Source organism: Tubulanus polymorphus, chromosome 7, assembly GCF_964204645.1.
Source record: "Tubulanus polymorphus chromosome 7, tnTubPoly1.2, whole genome shotgun sequence".
In the NCBI taxonomy this organism is placed as follows: domain Eukaryota; kingdom Metazoa; phylum Nemertea; class Palaeonemertea; order Tubulaniformes; family Tubulanidae; genus Tubulanus; species Tubulanus polymorphus.
In genome coordinates this window covers 4573293-4589768 of record NC_134031.1, presented here as the reverse complement: position 1 = coordinate 4589768, position 16476 = coordinate 4573293, and the positions used below count along the sequence as shown (strand labels likewise).

At 38.0% G+C, this 16476-nt stretch overlaps 3 protein-coding genes and 1 long non-coding RNA gene across 4 annotated transcripts; all 4 read left to right on the top strand.

The window, feature by feature from the left end:
• The first annotated feature begins 783 nt into the window (after positions 1-783).
• On the top strand, positions 784-1739 carry LOC141909282 (toxin AnmTx Cj 1c-1-like). Its single transcript, XM_074799674.1, has 3 exons — positions 784-853; positions 1095-1161; positions 1505-1739. The coding sequence occupies exons 1-3, from the start codon at positions 848-850 to the stop codon at positions 1663-1665; spliced, it is 234 nt and encodes a 77-aa protein (XP_074655775.1). The 5' UTR covers positions 784-847; the 3' UTR covers positions 1666-1739.
• Positions 1740-6953: 5214 nt separating this feature from the next.
• On the top strand, positions 6954-7950 carry LOC141908979 (toxin AnmTx Cj 1c-1-like). The gene is made up of 3 exons (XM_074799288.1): positions 6954-7037; positions 7295-7361; positions 7705-7950. Exons 1-3 carry the CDS (start codon positions 7032-7034, stop codon positions 7860-7862), a joined length of 231 nt encoding a protein of 76 aa, XP_074655389.1. The 5' UTR covers positions 6954-7031; the 3' UTR covers positions 7863-7950.
• A 1798-nt stretch (positions 7951-9748) lies between these two features.
• Positions 9749-13749, top strand: LOC141909107 (toxin AnmTx Cj 1c-1-like). The gene is made up of 4 exons (XM_074799479.1): positions 9749-9820; positions 12892-12998; positions 13172-13238; positions 13477-13749. The coding sequence occupies exons 2-4, from the start codon at positions 12993-12995 to the stop codon at positions 13653-13655; spliced, it is 252 nt and encodes an 83-aa protein (XP_074655580.1). The 5' UTR covers positions 9749-9820; positions 12892-12992; the 3' UTR covers positions 13656-13749.
• A 1530-nt stretch (positions 13750-15279) lies between these two features.
• LOC141909109 (uncharacterized) lies at positions 15280-16268 on the top strand. The gene is made up of 3 exons (XR_012619676.1): positions 15280-15434; positions 15675-15735; positions 15887-16268. It is a non-coding gene; the product is annotated as an uncharacterized LOC141909109 (long non-coding RNA).
• Positions 16269-16476: the final 208 nt, after the last annotated feature.

Here is a 16476-nt window from a genome sequence, read left to right as displayed (position 1 = left end):
ATATATATATATATATATATATATATATATATATATATATATATATATATATATATATATATATATATATATATATATATATATACACGTCATCTGTATCTCTATAGTTTATTATGCAACAGATGACGTTCAACCGGTTGATGAATTAATAAATATATATTTAATAATAATATAAATATATATTTAATGATAATATATACACAAAATCAATCTTCGTGCGCCATTTTGGCCATTTTCAACTAAACGAAAGTAATGCTAACATATAACTCAGAATGCAATATTAATAATTACAAACCAGCACAAGATTTTTATTTTTGAGATTTCTTTTCGCAAATCTCAATTGATTGAAAATCCCAAGAATCACCAGCAATGATCTGCGTTTTATTCCCTTCAATATGGTATATGAATTATATTCACCAAACAAGGGACTGCAGAGCTAAATGATATTCAATTAAAACTTATGTTTCAAAAAGGAGTGAATATTATCGAAACAATGGGGACCTCGAGGGACCGCCTCAAAATGGCGCCTAGAAGCTGGAAACTTCTTCATGGAATAGCTGATGACAAGTTCATGGCGAGTTCACCAGGGTGCGTTGAATATTGAAATGGTCTGATTGTAAAGCATTTTGCATACCCTTAGAGAACCCTAGATCGAAAATTATTAATCCTTCAATCCTGTTACCAAACTACAACTGTTGCATGTGAGTGGCTGTCATATTAGAAAAGGATTATCCGACTTTTCATTAACTGATCACTGTCATCATCATCATTACGAACCACTATATTAGCTATGAAATTCAGGCTGTATTTATTCGAGTTTCGAAAAGCAGTCAACTGAATTCACAAAATGAAGGTAAGTAAACCAATAGCGAATTCCTTAGTTGAACGTTGACTCGATATCCAGATTTCGACGAATAGAGATTCGTCCATTTTGACTCTAAAGCCGCGGACACACTGGGCGATTTTACCGGCGATTTCGTCGGGCGACGAAATCGCCCAGTGTGTCCGGGCCTTTAAACTACTCAAACCTTAAGTCGTTTCCTGCAACTTTCGCAATACCGAATCCATTACATTTCAGATTCATTTCATTACAGGTCTTTATTTTGATTGTTATAGTTGCAGTAGTCATTGCTGGAGTTGCGGCAAAGGACATTTCCGAAGGTAAGCAAGGTTTTTTAAATTCCACTTACATTGTTTCCCTGACAAATTAGTGCCACATCAGTAGCTTTAATCTAGGTTTGTAAATCCAATTCAACTGAAAATGAAATCGTCTATCATTTTTCTTAATTCTTGAATGTCATCGGAACATTAAAAAGATGTATATACGTAGGCGCGTTACCAAAAAATTTAACGAAATTATGATTAGAAATGTTTAGCTAGGTTAACAAGATTGTTTTAAACTGTGAAATAGAAATTTAAAAAGATTATTACACCAATTGCCTTTACGTAACAAATCAAACCACGCAGAATCAGGCGCTGATTCATTATGCTTGTATTCTTCCAGAATTAGTTCATGAGAGATTCAGAAGAACCGCGTGTGCATGTTTCGGTGATCCTAAAGGTACTTTCGCTGGTACAATTTTCTACTTTGTCGGCTGCCACAAGAGTGGATGGAGTAAGTGTGGAATATCTGGTTTGGTATTTACGTGTTGCAAAAAGGGTTAATCATTATTTGGACCCTTTCCGGTGACGGGCCTCATCATGATGAGCTTAGATAAGAAAAAAAATAAAGATCACTCTCGTCATAATGAAATATACGTACATGTGTTGCTTTTGTGTATTTTCAATCTTAATGCGTTCTGAAGAGGAAAGATTCGTAAAGGCGTTAAAACGAAACAAGCCATAGGCGGGAACGGTCCTCGGGCTCAGGCTCGAACTCAAACTTTGAAATTCCCATGCGTAAGTTCCCATTGCATTTTGGGCATTTAAGTTGAATCTAGCTGAATTTTTTCAAGACAACGTTTAGAATTCCAAACCCATCCCTCAGTTCAGAGGTCATCGTCAAGGTCATGTCACAGATGAGCGATCTTTTCGCTTGACACCGAGCAAATCTGGCGGTTGCTCGAGAATTTCCCGAAAACGTCGCCGGCACACAGACATACAGACATACATACAGACAGACAGACAGACAGACAGACGGACAGAAAGACAGTTCGAGAATAAGGGTACCGGAAGCCCGAGAACCAACAAATGGAAATAATAATGCTCTCATCGAAAAAATTAGGATCGCACTTCGAAGTCAAAATCTGGCGCCAGACCCCGCAAAACGTTAGACGTGACCGAAGGATCTGCAAACCCTTTACAAACATTTAATATACAGATAAATCTTCATTTATTTATTTACTGAATAAAGCTTTTATTACGTTTCCATTACAGTTCCATTTATAACAATCTTATATGAAGAACATACAAAAACAGCAATAACGCAGAGAATAACTCATGCAGCATTATATTCATACTAGGAATATCTTGATTTTTAGTTGGGTACTAAGATTTAGAATTTAAACTTTTTGATATGTTCTGCCGGTTTGCATCAATAACGGGACAAAAGGCTAGATGGTCAACTAAAGAGAAACCTTAAAAGAGGACGTTCGTTTATGAAGTGTATGTCGTAAATGGGACACCTGCAGGCATCAATTTGAAAAATCTCTATATCCAAAATTGTCACCTTACTAGTTTCAATTAGTTGCCAGAAAAAAAAATCCGTTCAATTCCAATACTCAAAGTTTGAACCATTCAGTTATTATCTTAAAAAATTCGATTTTCTTCAAATCTCTAGCCAAACTCGGGACGTTGCTACATAGTTTGATTTGAGGATTGAAATATGAAAATTTCAACTCAAACTTAACTCACATTGTGGAAACCAGCAGTTCATCCATATCGCGGCATCCAGTCAATAGAAATTTGTTGCGCACTTCAAAATTGTAGGTTTACGTTATGCAAAATGCATTGTTGATGTAACGAGGTTCTACGTTGTACAATACAATGTATTCTATTATCGAGATTAATTTTTCGTATTTGTTCATGTCGAGAATATAAATCCCCATCATCCCCAAACCTTTTTCGTAAATAGATTTTTTCTCCAATTTACTTCGGACAATGGTACCAGGTAAGTATTATCATAATGATGTGCAATCCGAAAAGTGACAACTCCCAGTCATTATCAGGACGATGAAACTGGCTCCCTGGGAGCGTACGGCCGGATATGTGATAAAAATTTCCAAAGCAATGAACGGTTGTGATCTAATGTGTTGCGGTCGTTGATTCAGAACCAGGCGGACAGTGATAACGGAACGATGTCACCGCAAGTTTTACTGATGTTGTTACATTAAGTGTAAACAGTGCACGCGCGAAATTTGAAGAGCATACGTATTTATGAACCGAGGAGGCATTCGAACATTCGCCCGAACTTTGATGAAAAATGTCAGGGACTCGTGCCTTCAAGAACTCAGCGATCAGAACAAGAAATTCAGTTAATATGCAAGGACGTTTCTCGCGGCGCCAGAAAAGAAGCAACTGTAAGACAACATCTACGTTTGACATTCATTTAACAAATAACAAGTTGACGTTAAGATTACAGGTTAAGAACTATTTTCCAAATCATCACAGCAACGATGGATATTGAATCGTATCTAGTGATGACGGGACAAGCATGACTGTCATCCGACATGTTAGGGACGGATTACTCATTGTTATAAAGCGGGTATTTGAACAGTTTAGTTGTGTACCTGTACTGCAAGCTCTGGGCTGTGCTATTTGGTGCGTATATATGTGTATGCACATTCATATGTACATAATTTAACGTTCATAGTAGCTGTACGTATATCCATTTACGAATTACTAGAGTTTTTGTGAAATGAAACAGCATTGTACATCTATGCAGCTTATAACTTAAAATCTGAAATCTTTAGCTAGCTTATCCAGGAAGAAAGCCACTAAATATTTGAATGGATATATGGAAGCTGTGGGTACTGGAGTGTGTAATGGGTAGTGTAGTGTGATCTGTGTGCATTTTGGTGGCCAGCACACAGATCACATTGTTCATTGGGGTTTAGTCCAGGACTCGCGAGATTTTCAACAACACGGAAGTAACGTGTAATAAATGATGACTTGCATGACTACCTACCACCCCTCATTATTGTTGGAAAACTAAACGTTCCGCACTGACTAAAAATTAGAAATAATCAATAACATTTTAGAAATGGCCAGAATTTTAACTTAGGTTCTATCTCATTTTTATTTTACAATTGCGATTGGTATAATTTTTTTTTAAACGGCCGTTAAGGCTCCATATTTCGTCTGCATTTCACTGCAAATAGTTACTCAACTACGCACATTTCAGTGTTTTTGGCAGCTGTACACTCAATCGGCACCGTTCGTGACTAGCTTCACTGCGGAATCGTCATTAATTAACATCGCCATATCACATCATCAACTTATATTGTGCTTTAAAACCCTAACAGCCGAAATAATTGAAATACACACACGATTTCTATCATTGAAAATTGAGAGAATGGCCGTGTTTGTGTTCTGCTGCTTTGCATAAATCCCGCGGGGTGGCGCCACCGCGCGGAGTGGGGCCGAAACGTCAAGATTATATAGGGTATCTGATCAATTTTTTAGCAAAAATACGACCCAACAGTCGATTATGTTCGAACCGCGCTCCCAAAACATTGGCTGTCTCCCTCGAAACTTGCAATGACGCGACCAGTTCGCATCAGGGGGACCCGAAGACTGGCAAACGAGGATGATTCGTTGCGTGGCAGTATTAGAGACTTAGCCCCGGCATTTTTAGGCTCTGTTTTCAAGTACCATAACGACAGACGTTGTAACTTGTATTATTTCATCTCCACATGTCTACCTCAATATCGGATTATTTATTGATTAGTTTCATGTAGATCGATTAACACAATCGTGCATATGTAACTATAGAATTGTGTAAATAGATTTGTACGTATCTAAAACTAACTCGACAATATTGAAAAATAAACATGTAAATTTTTCACTAACGCAAACCTTCAAAATGTAAATAAATACATGAATAATTAGACAATCAAAGTAGATTGACCAATTAATCATCGATGTGGATTCTTCATTCTGAATCAAATGTATTTTGGTGAATTTTGATAGTGGGTTTCGTTCACCTGTACTCCAACATGTTATTCACGTGACGTAACAGCACATCCCAATTGACCGCCTGACGAAAGTAAAAAGTTACAGTAGACTTTTAGATTTGAAAGGGCCAGCAGTGGACAATAGTCCAACATACAATGATGAAGACTTACCGATAGGTTGATAATGAGCATAAGTTTCATGTTGCAAGCAAGTAAATCGTTGAAACCGATAAGAGGATTTTGCAACGTGATAACTTTAATCATTTATTCTATGGGATTTTCAGTAAAAATTCCGATTCATGAATCATCCTTTAGCTTATCTCGGTAGTAATTCATCAACTGGTTGAACGTCATCTGTTGCATAATATACTATATATATATATATATATATATATATATATATATATATATATATATATATATATATATATATATATATATTATTATAAATATATTTAATAATAATATATACACAAAATCAATCTTCGTGCGCCATTTTGGCCATTTTCAACTAAACGAAAGTAATGCTAACATATAACTCAGAACGCAATATTGATAATTACAAACCAGCATAAGATTTTTATTTTTGAGATTTCATTTCGCAAATCTCAATTGATTGAAAATCCCAAGAATCACCAGCAATGATCTGCGTTTTATTCCCTTCAATATGGCATATGAATTATATTCACCAAACAAGGGACTGCAGAGCTAAATGATATTCAATTTAAACTTATGTTTCAAAAATGAGTGAATATTATCGCAACAATGGGGACCTCGAGGGACCGCCTCAAAATGGCGCCTAGAAGCTGGAAACTTCTTCATGGAATAGCTGATGACAAGTTCATGGCGAGTTCACCAGGGTGCGTTGAATATTGAAATGGTCTGATTGTAAAGCATTTTGCATACCCTTAAGGCTGGCTTATGTCGACAAGCAACACGACGCCTACCGACGCGAATGGGTTTATCGCCGATTAGCGGCAACTAGCGATCTACGAGAGGCCGCCAGTTGCTCCTCAATCGGTTCGACATAAGCCGGCTTGCGACGGCAACGCGACGCCTACCGACTCGTCGCAAGCCGTATCCGGCTAGTTGCCCATGTTCTACTCCGGCCTACGGTAGGCTGGCAGTTGCTTTCGATCGCAGCCGACGTATGCTCATCTGCGACGCGACGGAACTGAGCGCAGGGGTTCCAGCCAATGAGAGACCGCATATACATAGTACAAATTATCACCGCTAGTTAGCGTCATTCGTAATTAGTCATAAACTTTCAAATTCAAGTAGTTCAAAACGTAAACCAAACCTTCAGCACGGCAGAGGACTGGACCGAAGATCTAGAAACGAAATTGGTAGAATTATGGTGTGAGCGGCCATCTTTATAGATGTCGCTAGCACGTTGTATTCAAAACAGAATCAGAAAGATCAAAGTCTTAAAGAAATAGCTTTTCTAATAGAAATATATTTCCTAATTCAAATTTTTTCTCAAAGTGCTTATCACGTGACCATTTGAGCCGTTGCAGTTGCTAGTAATCGCAACCGACATAAGCAGGGAAGCAACTGGGAGGATCTCATATCCCGCTAGTCGGCCTCAGTTGCTGCGAATCGGAGCGCAGTCGACATAAGCTGGGCTGCGATCGCGGTTGCTCTCAGTTGCGTCGGTAGGAGTCGGTAGGCGTCGCGTTGCTTGTCGACATAAGCCAGCCTTTAGAGAACCCTAGATCGAAAATTATTAATTCTTCAATCCTGTTACCAGACTACAACTGTTGCATGTGAGTGGCTGTCGCATTAGGAAAGGATTATCCGACTTATCATCAATATAACTGATCACTGTCATCATCATCATTACGAACCATTATATTAGCTATGAAATTCAGGCTGTATTTATTCGAGTTTCGAAAAGCAGTCAACTGAATTCACAAAATGAAGGTAAGTAAACCAATAGCGAATTCCTTAGTTAAACGTTGACTCGATATCCAGATTTCGACGAATAGAAATTTGTCCATTTTGACTCTAAAGCCGCGGACACACTGGGCGATTTTACCGGCGATTTCGTCGGGCGACGAAATCGGGGCGACGAAATCGCCCAGTGTGTCCGGGCCTTTAAACTACTCAAACCTTAAGTCGTTTCCTGCAACTTTCGCAATGCCGAATCCACATTACATTTTAGATTCATTTCATTACAGGTCTTTATTTTGATTGTTATAGTCGCAGTAGTCATTGCTGGAGTTGCGGCAAAGGACATTTCCGAAGGTAAGCAAGGTTTTTTAAATTCCACTTACATTGTTTCCCTGACAAATTAGTGCCACATAAGTAGCTTTAATCTAGGTTTGTAAATTCAATTCAACTGAAAATGAAATCGTCTATCATTTTTCTTAATTCTTGAATGTCATCGGAACATTAAAAAGATGTATATACGTAGGCGCGTTACCAAAAAATTTAACGAAATTATGATTAGAAATGTTTAGCTAGGTTAACAAGATTGTTTTAAACTGTGAAATAGAAATTTAAAAAGATTATTACACCAATTGCCTTTACGTAACAAATCAAACCACGCAGAATCAGGCGCTGATTCATTACGCTTGTATTCTTCCAGAATTAGTTCATGAGAGATTCAGAAGGACCTCGTGTTCATGTGACGGTGATCCTAAAGGTACTTACACTGGTACAGTTTTCTTCTTTCTCGGCTGCCACAAGAGTGGATGGACTGGGTGTGGAATGTTTGGTTTGATGACGTGTTGCAAAGAGGGTTAATCATTATTTGGACCCTTTCCGGTGACGGGCCTCATCGTGATGAGCTTAGAAAAAAAAATAAAGATCACTTTCGTCATAATGAAATATACGTACATGTGTTGCTTTTGTGTATTTTCAATCTTAATGCGTTCTGAAGAGGAAAGATTTGTTAACGCGTTAAAACGAAACAAGCCATAGGCGGGAACGGTCCTCGGGCTCAGGCTCGAACTCAAACTTTGAAATTCCCATGCGTAAGTTCCCATTGCATTTTGGGTATTTCAGTTGAATCTAGGGCAAATAGCTGAATTTTTTCAAGACACGTTTAGAATTTCAAACCCATCCCTCAGTTCGGAGGTCATCGTCAAGGTCATGTCACAGACGAGCGATCTTTTTGCTCGACACCGAGCAAATCTGGCGGTTGCTCGAGAATTGCCCGAAAACTCGCCGGTGTGCGCCAGGCTTATTACTGAAAGGCAGATACGTGGGCGCAGACAGACAGACAGACAGACAGACAGACAGACAGACAGACAGACAGACAGACAGACAGACAGACAGACAGACAGACAGACAGACAGATAGAAAGACAATTCGAGAATAAGGGTATCGGAAGCCCGAGAACCAACAAATGGAAATAATAATGCTCTCATCGAAAAAATTAGGATCGCACTTCGAAGTTAAAATCTGGCGCCAGACCCCGCAAAACGTTAGACGTGACCGAAGGATCTGCAAACCCTTTACAAACATTTAATATACAGATATATCTTCATTTATTTATTTACTGAATAAAGCTTTTATTACGGTTCCAATACGGTTCCATTTATAACAATCTTATATGAAGAACATACAAAATCAGCAATAACGCATAGAACAACACATGCAGCATTAGATTCATACTAGGAATATCGTGACAACTCCCAGTCATTATCAAGACGATAAAACTGGCTCACTGGGTGCGTACGGCCGGTTATGTGATAAAAATTTCCAAAGCAATGAACGGTTGTGATCTAATGTGTTGCGGTCGTGGATTCAGAACCCGGCGGAAAGCGATAACGGAACGATGTCACTGGTGTTGAACAATATGTTAAGTGTAAACAATGCACGCGCGAAATTGAAGAGCATACGTGTTTATGAACCGAGGAGGCATTCGAACGTTCGCCCGAACTTTGATGAAGAATTTCAGGGACTCGACGCCGGCGCCTTCAAGAACTCAGCGATCAGAACATGAAATTCAGTTAATATGCAAGGACGTTTCTCGCGGCGCCAGAAAAGAAGCAACTGTAAGACAAAATCTATGTTGGACAATAATTGAACAAATTACAAGCTGAAGTTAAGACTCCAGGATAAGAACTATTTTCTCAGCAACGATGGATATAGAATCGTATCTAGTGATGATGGGGCAAGCGGGTATTAAACTTTTTAGTCGTGTATCCGTACTACAAGCTCTGGGCTGTGCTTTAAGGTGCATCCGGTCAACTTTTTCATATTCTAACCTGAATATTTTTTCACATGGTTAATATTTTTTATAATTTGTCATCATTTTATCCATTTCTTTGTCTTGTTTAACTTTGTTGACGTATCATTAAAATGTTTGTTTTAATGTAAAATTTATTAGTGTCAATAAAGTATTTGAATTGAATTGAATTGATTATACGTGCATGCACCTTCATATGTACATAATTTAACTTCCATAAGTTGTATATCCATTTACGAAATACAAGAGATTTTGTGAAATCAAACAGCAATGAACATCTATGCAGCTTATTACTAAAACTCTGATATACGGTATCTGGTCAATTTATTGAGTAAAAATACGACCCAACAGTCGATTATGTTCTACCCTCGCTCCCAAAACATTGGTTGCCTCCCTCGAAACTTACAATGACGTGGCCAGTTCGCATCAGGAGGTACCCGAAGCCTGGCAAACGAGGATGATTCATTACACGTGGTAGTATTAGAGGCTAAGACCCGGCATTTTTGAAGTACAAATTAATTTTATTAAACAAGTCAAATGTACATACAAAATAAATACATGCCAAGGTCCAGAGGACATTACAAGCAATTACTGAAATGACAGTGACATTTGACGGTGATCAAAAATTAATAGATGCACATAAACTGATGATTACACTAAAGGATGATGATAATAATGGTAGCAATGATGAGTTGTAACAAAAATAGTAATTATAATGATAAATAATAACATAAAATGATTTTAGATGACAGTAAATAATAATAATAATGATAATAATAATAATGATGATGATGATGATGATTATCATCATCAGTTAGAGTTTCTTTGGTTTCTAGAAATGAATTTAGCGACAAGACAGTTTACTGTCGAGTTAAAATCATAGTTGTAAATGGAATTTCCAAAAAGTAGGAATTCACAATTATTCGCCATATTTAATCTGTTGAAATACGGAAGTACTTGTAGGGAATCGAGCGAAGTGAGGAGGTTAGAAGTCAGGTTGGAGGGAAGGTTCTCGACACTGAAGAGGGATATGTGTTGTCGATTGGATTTGGTTGCAGTAGGGGCAGTCAGAATCACTTACATCAACAAAATTATGTGAATAGAAATCAGATCTCAGGAAGAGGTCTATATTGTGGAGACTTTCGGAACATATATCATTGGGCTTTCATGAATTATATCAACAAGCTTTTAGGGAAAATATTAGTAGGTTTCTTAAGTTATGTACGGAAGCTGGAGTTCATGGCCAGTGTTGCAGTTACCAGACAACCTGCGTGGATACGTACGTCATACATAAACATAAATAGAAGTAATATAAATAAACAAGTCTGGAAGTGACGTACGTGTCTACGTAGGAAAATCTAATATGGTGCGGCCATGGACTCTGATGAGTGCAAAAAGATATTTTTAGATGTGACGTATGCAGATACGTCATGACCCATACATGGATTGGGGTATGTTGGAATACGTCACAATCCACGAGAATTCCAAGCCATGTATGGGAGAGGGCCTGCACACGTTACTAAAGGGAAAATGATATAAAAAGGGAGCGTTTATAGTTGTTAAAAAAGGTTTAAAAGGGTTTAAGAAAGTTAGAGATTTGAGAGAACAGAGCTCCGGGGAAGAGATTTATACATCTAGTCAAGAGATAATAAACGAGTATATAATTTAAGAAGTCGTTAAGTTATATACGGGAGCCTTGGAAGATCCGGCCTAAAAAGACAGATCCCGCACAACATCGCCGAGAGGTTCATTACTACAACGCTTGTCTTATTACGGATGAACTAAGAACATTGGAGTGGTATTTATTAAAGCAGGTTCTAGATTTGAAAAGGGAAAATGAATCGCAGTTTTGAAGCTCAGGTGTAACATTATTCCATTGTTTCATAAGTTGAACAAGCTTAGACCCGGCATGAATACCATAGTAACAATGAATTTTTTAACTGTCTCTATGCCAACTATCCACATAGCTGTAGTTCGATTTCTGATTTCAAAATCAAACACCCTGTTTCGCTCCCGGCAGGGGTGGTGGGTTTGTAAGGACACTCAATCAAAAAATTCAAACGATATTTACCAACCAAATAAATAACAGGGTCAATCCCTATTTTAAGATCGAAAAACAAATAAAAACTCCATGGACGCCCGTATAACCTTTCAGCAACTGGTCCCAGATATAAGAAGTGGCTAACTGAAGTAGAAATTTGATGCTTCCATTTGACGAACAGGGGACAATTCGCGTGGATTCGCGTAGTAGCTTTCGTCCAGAATACAATTTTGAAAACTTAAAGTTCATGTTTCCCGTTACCTTTTGAAACCGCCTAAAGGTATTCATAATAATCATTGCAACATGTACAGGGTAATTTTAATCATCTATTCTATGAATATATGGTTTGATAAATGATACTATAAGAATAATCCCCGATTCATAAATCATAGCTTATCCTTTTAAATGCACTTTACGTAGTAACTACTCGACTGGTTGACTGTAATCTGCTGTAAAGTGTCCTAATTTACGACGGGTATATGTGTCAACTCGCTTAGAAAGTATCATAAAACGATTATTCTCTATTCGTCGCAATTTTATGATTGAATTAATGAGTTAATGAATTATTTGAATGATTGATCATAATGAGTTTAGTCGAAATCTGTCGACAACAGATCGTAACGAATACATTTTTTACGTCTGGTGAACCTGGTGGATCTTAGCTTTCCACAAATATCGTCATTTTTCACAATAACCCCCTGAAAATTCAATGATTATACCGTAGGTGAACACAGTATCTGATTGTATAAACCTATCAAGATTCCACTATCGCTGACCTTCAGCTTTATTCGATATATCAAGCTAATTATTCACTTTACATTGTTCACTATAGTATTATATACATTCATGATTGTAGCATTTACTTGTCAAAATATTGTTACTTTCAAGGGGAAACGACTCGGATTTTTCACAAATTCCTGACAACCTCAAGGCGTTTTTATCTAAGCAACTCGTATCAACACTGAACGAATTCACAACGATTTGCAACGTCCATATAAGTGCCAACGCGAGTACCAAATCGCTCCTCACGGCGCTTTCGATCGATTTGCAAGATGGCGTCTGACATTAGAGATCATCGATCGATCAAAAAACAAAATGGCAGCTTTTCCAATATTAGAGTTAAGGGTCTAGAGGGTAGGGTCATTTTAATATTTCGATTCGATTTGTACCACGCGATAGTAATCGACGGAGCAAAGCGATTTGATACGAGTTGCTGAAATGAAAACGCCTTCAAACTTCATGACATTCTGGGGCGTCCAAAGCCAAAACTCGTTAGTGAATCGTTTGAAAATTTCTGCATATACTAGTATACACCTAGGCGTATTTCATAAGCACAGAATCAATTTTAGCTCATGATATTTGTGAGTTTCATATGAATTATTTAAATGTCAAGCATTTTCACCAAGATGGCGTATCCCTGGTAGCCTAGATCAAAAGGCATTAATCCTTTAATCCTGTTACCAGACTATGAAGTAGTTCGCCTGGGGCATGAGAGTGGTTGTCATATTAGGAAAGGATTATCTGATTTTCATCATTAGAAACGATCATTGTCATCATCATTATGATAAATTACTAGAAACAACTATATAAAGTAGAAATAAAGCTGTGAAGTGCCGAAAAGCAGTCCACTGAATTCAAAATGAAGGTAAGTAAACCAGAATAACAAATTTCATAGTTGAACGTTGACTCTATCCAGATTTCACCGAATAGAAATTTGACCATTTTGACTCAAAACCTACTTAAGCCTCGTCTCAAGTGGTTTCCTGCATTTCTCACAATACCGAACCCACATTTCATTACAGATTCATTTCATTACAGGTCTTTATTTTGATTGTCGCAGTCGCAGTAGTCATTGCTGGAGTTGCAGCAAAGGACGATTTTGAAGGTAAGCAAGGTTTTTCAAATATCGCGTACTCCCTAACAAATGAGTGCCACACATTCAGGCTTGTGAATTATATAGAGAATACCACACTGATAAGACAAGAAAACGATGCCCGAAAATGACCATTAGGTTATAGTCGAAACATCGAATCAATAAATCATTAGCATTAAGCAAACTTATGGACTTCATCTTTCTCGTTCAGTGTGGGATTCTCTATATTTGTGCATGTGTATCATTCCAGAATTGTTTCACGAGCGATTCAGAAGAGGTGTCCCGTGCCGATGCGATTCCGATGGACCATCTCCACATGGTAATACGCTGACTGGTACAACTTTCTACTTTTTGGGCTGCCACAAAAGTGGATGGCATAAATGCGCTAGGCGTAATCCGTCTGCTATTGCGACGTGTTGCAAACAGTAGGGTTAATCGTTATATGGACCCTTTCTGGTGACGGGCCTCGTTATGATGGGCTAATATTTGAAAAAAAATAAACATCATTCTCGTCATAATGAAATACATGTACGTGTGTTACTTTTGTGCATTTTAAATACGTTCTCTGAAGAACAAGACTTTTGAAAAAGCTTCAATACGAAACAAGTGTATTTTGCACTGCACGATCGTCGACACTTTGCACCAGATCCCGACACGGAGTGACTGACCAACGTCGTTGAGAGTCTTAAACAAGGTTATGATTATAAATTAGTTAAAATATTCCGTCTGCTTCGCTTCTATGGTGCCCAAAGGCAAGACAAAAAGTTTAGCCAGTGAGACCATTCTTTTAATTTTGAAATAGTAATACGCTTCCATTTATATCAGTGTTGTACATAGACGAGCGGCTATAAAAGTAACCCATCCAGCAACATTAGCATATATATATATATATATAGCTAGAATACTGGGAATATTTAGATTTAGTTAAACACTCGGATCAGAGATCGTACTTGTGGTGTACTGTCGTTCTCAAACGGTAGAGACTCCCCGACTCGGCGAGCGGTGAACCGTTGTAATCAGATTCAATCACCTCATCTCGGAAATTCTGATTTTATCCCGAGGAGATAAAAAGATTCGACTAAAGTCACACACGAGTCTTTTGAAACCTGCATTCTTTCTGGAATAGGAATGTCTGTTTCAAACTATGTATCTTGCATGTTTGGCGCCCTGATCGAAGACAGATATCCTAGCTGCCCTATCTGTTTGGTTAGAAACGTAACTCAGACCAATTAGAAAATGTTACGTGTTTTTGAAGCGAGGCATTCGAACAATCGCCCAAACTCGATACCATCGAGAACTCAGCGATCAGAACAAGAAATACAGGACGTTTCTCGCGGCGCCAGAAAAGAAGCAACTGTAAGACAAAGTCCACTTTGGACATTATTCAACAAATAATAACAAGTTTACGCTAAGATTATAGGATAAGAACTATCTGCCATATCATCCCAGCAACGATGGGACACGCAGGCCCGTCATCTGGCATGTTAGGGACGGAATCGAAGATTGATATTTTTACAAGCTATTACGCATCCGATTATTAAAGCGGATATTGAACTAATTCAAAATCGTCGGAAGTGTACGCGTGTTCTGGGATTGAGCCAGACAGATTTCGTCTATATACTTGAAAAGCTTTCATTATGATCTACCACCTGATTCAACCAAAAAATTGTTATATCATTCACTAGTATTACATTCAATGTATCGTTTACTTGTCAAAATATTGTTACTTTCATGGGGAAGCGACTCGGATTTTTCACAAATTCCCGACAACCTCAAACTTCATGACATTCTGGGGCATCTCCCCAGCCAAAACGTTTCCACATATACTGGTACCACGGAATCTATTGCAACTGTAACTCATGACAAGTTCTAGGATTTTTGTGAGTTTGAAGCTCATTGATTCCTGCATTTGTTCATCCAGGGTGATCAGATTTTCAAGCATTTTCACCAAAGGGATCCCCGGTATAGGCCTACCCTAGATCAAAAAGTAATAATCCTTTAATCCGGTTTCCAGACTACGAAACAACTGGTGCATGTGAGTGGCTGTCACACGCGTATAAGGAAAGGATTTCGCATTTCATGTTTATAAACGTTCATTCGCAACATTCGTCATCATTTATCATAAATCACTAGAAACTATGAAATTCAGGCTGTATTTATTCGAGTTTTCAGTGCCGAAAAGCAGTCAAATGAATTCACAAAATGAAAGTAAGTAAACCAATAACAAATTCCTTTGAACGTTGACTCGATATCCAGATTTCAACGGATTGAAATTCAACCATTTTGACTCAAAAACTACTCAAAGCTCAAGTGGTTTCCTGTAATTGATCATATGATACTGAACTGGCCATTTGTTTTTGTTCGATTTTCATTTAAGTGGAACTTAGTGGTCCGTTCGAATGTGGGCCTGCTGAACCCACATTGCATTACAGATTCATTTCGTTACAGGTCTTAATCTTGATTGTCGCATCAGTCGCATCAGTCATTGCTGGAGTGGCATCTATGGACGGTAAGCAAGGATTTCTAAATATCGCTTCTCCTCAATAGATTAGCGAATTCCATTCAGGCTTGTAATGAAATCGTCTTTCGTCAAGTCACAATTAATCCAACTCACGTCGAATCGGACCCTGATTTTTATGTATTCGCATGTTTTATTCCAGATTTGTTTCACGAAAGACTCACTAGAGATTTGACGTGTCGATGTGATTCCGATGTCGGTACTTAAGTGTCTGGTGTAAGGTTCATCGTACGAAGCTGCTTAAGTGGATGGCGTAAGTGTGGAGAGCATCCGATTGCGGTCGCAGTATGTTGCGAACAGAATTAATTCTCATTCGAATCCTTACCGGTGACAGGTCTTATCGTGATACGATGACTTGACCTTCGATATAGAAGTAAAAATCATTTTTCGTCATAATGAAATACATGATGCAAATGTGTTGCTTTCGGGCCTTTTTTCAATTTTCATACGTCCTGAAGATTCGAAGGGAAACGCTTTTAAAAACGAATCATAATCACCCACAGAATGAGGCAATCTGGCGCCAGAACTCGACAACACGCTGGACGCAATCGGTTCTGCAAGCGTTACGTTACAAGATAATCACAGTTATGATTAATGAAAAAAAAAATACAACCACAACATTCGTTCTCATTCGCAACTCCGAATTCACAAACACTAAGACAAAGTATTTATTGAATATAGCTTTTTATTGTAAGGTTCCATTTATAACAATGTTATATGAAAAACATACAT

What these genes read in the sequence shown, in the direction of transcription:
- LOC141909282 (XM_074799674.1), top strand. An exon ending in GGCAAAGGACATTTCCGAAG is followed by an intron (nt 1,162 to 1,504) that starts GTAAGCAAGGTT and finishes GTATTCTTCCAG; the next exon opens with AATTAGTTCATGAGAGATTC.
- LOC141908979 (XM_074799288.1), top strand. An exon ending in GGCAAAGGACATTTCCGAAG is followed by an intron (nt 7,362 to 7,704) that starts GTAAGCAAGGTT and finishes GTATTCTTCCAG; the next exon opens with AATTAGTTCATGAGAGATTC.
- LOC141909107 (XM_074799479.1), top strand. An exon ending in AGCAAAGGACGATTTTGAAG is followed by an intron (nt 13,239 to 13,476) that starts GTAAGCAAGGTT and finishes GTATCATTCCAG; the next exon opens with AATTGTTTCACGAGCGATTC.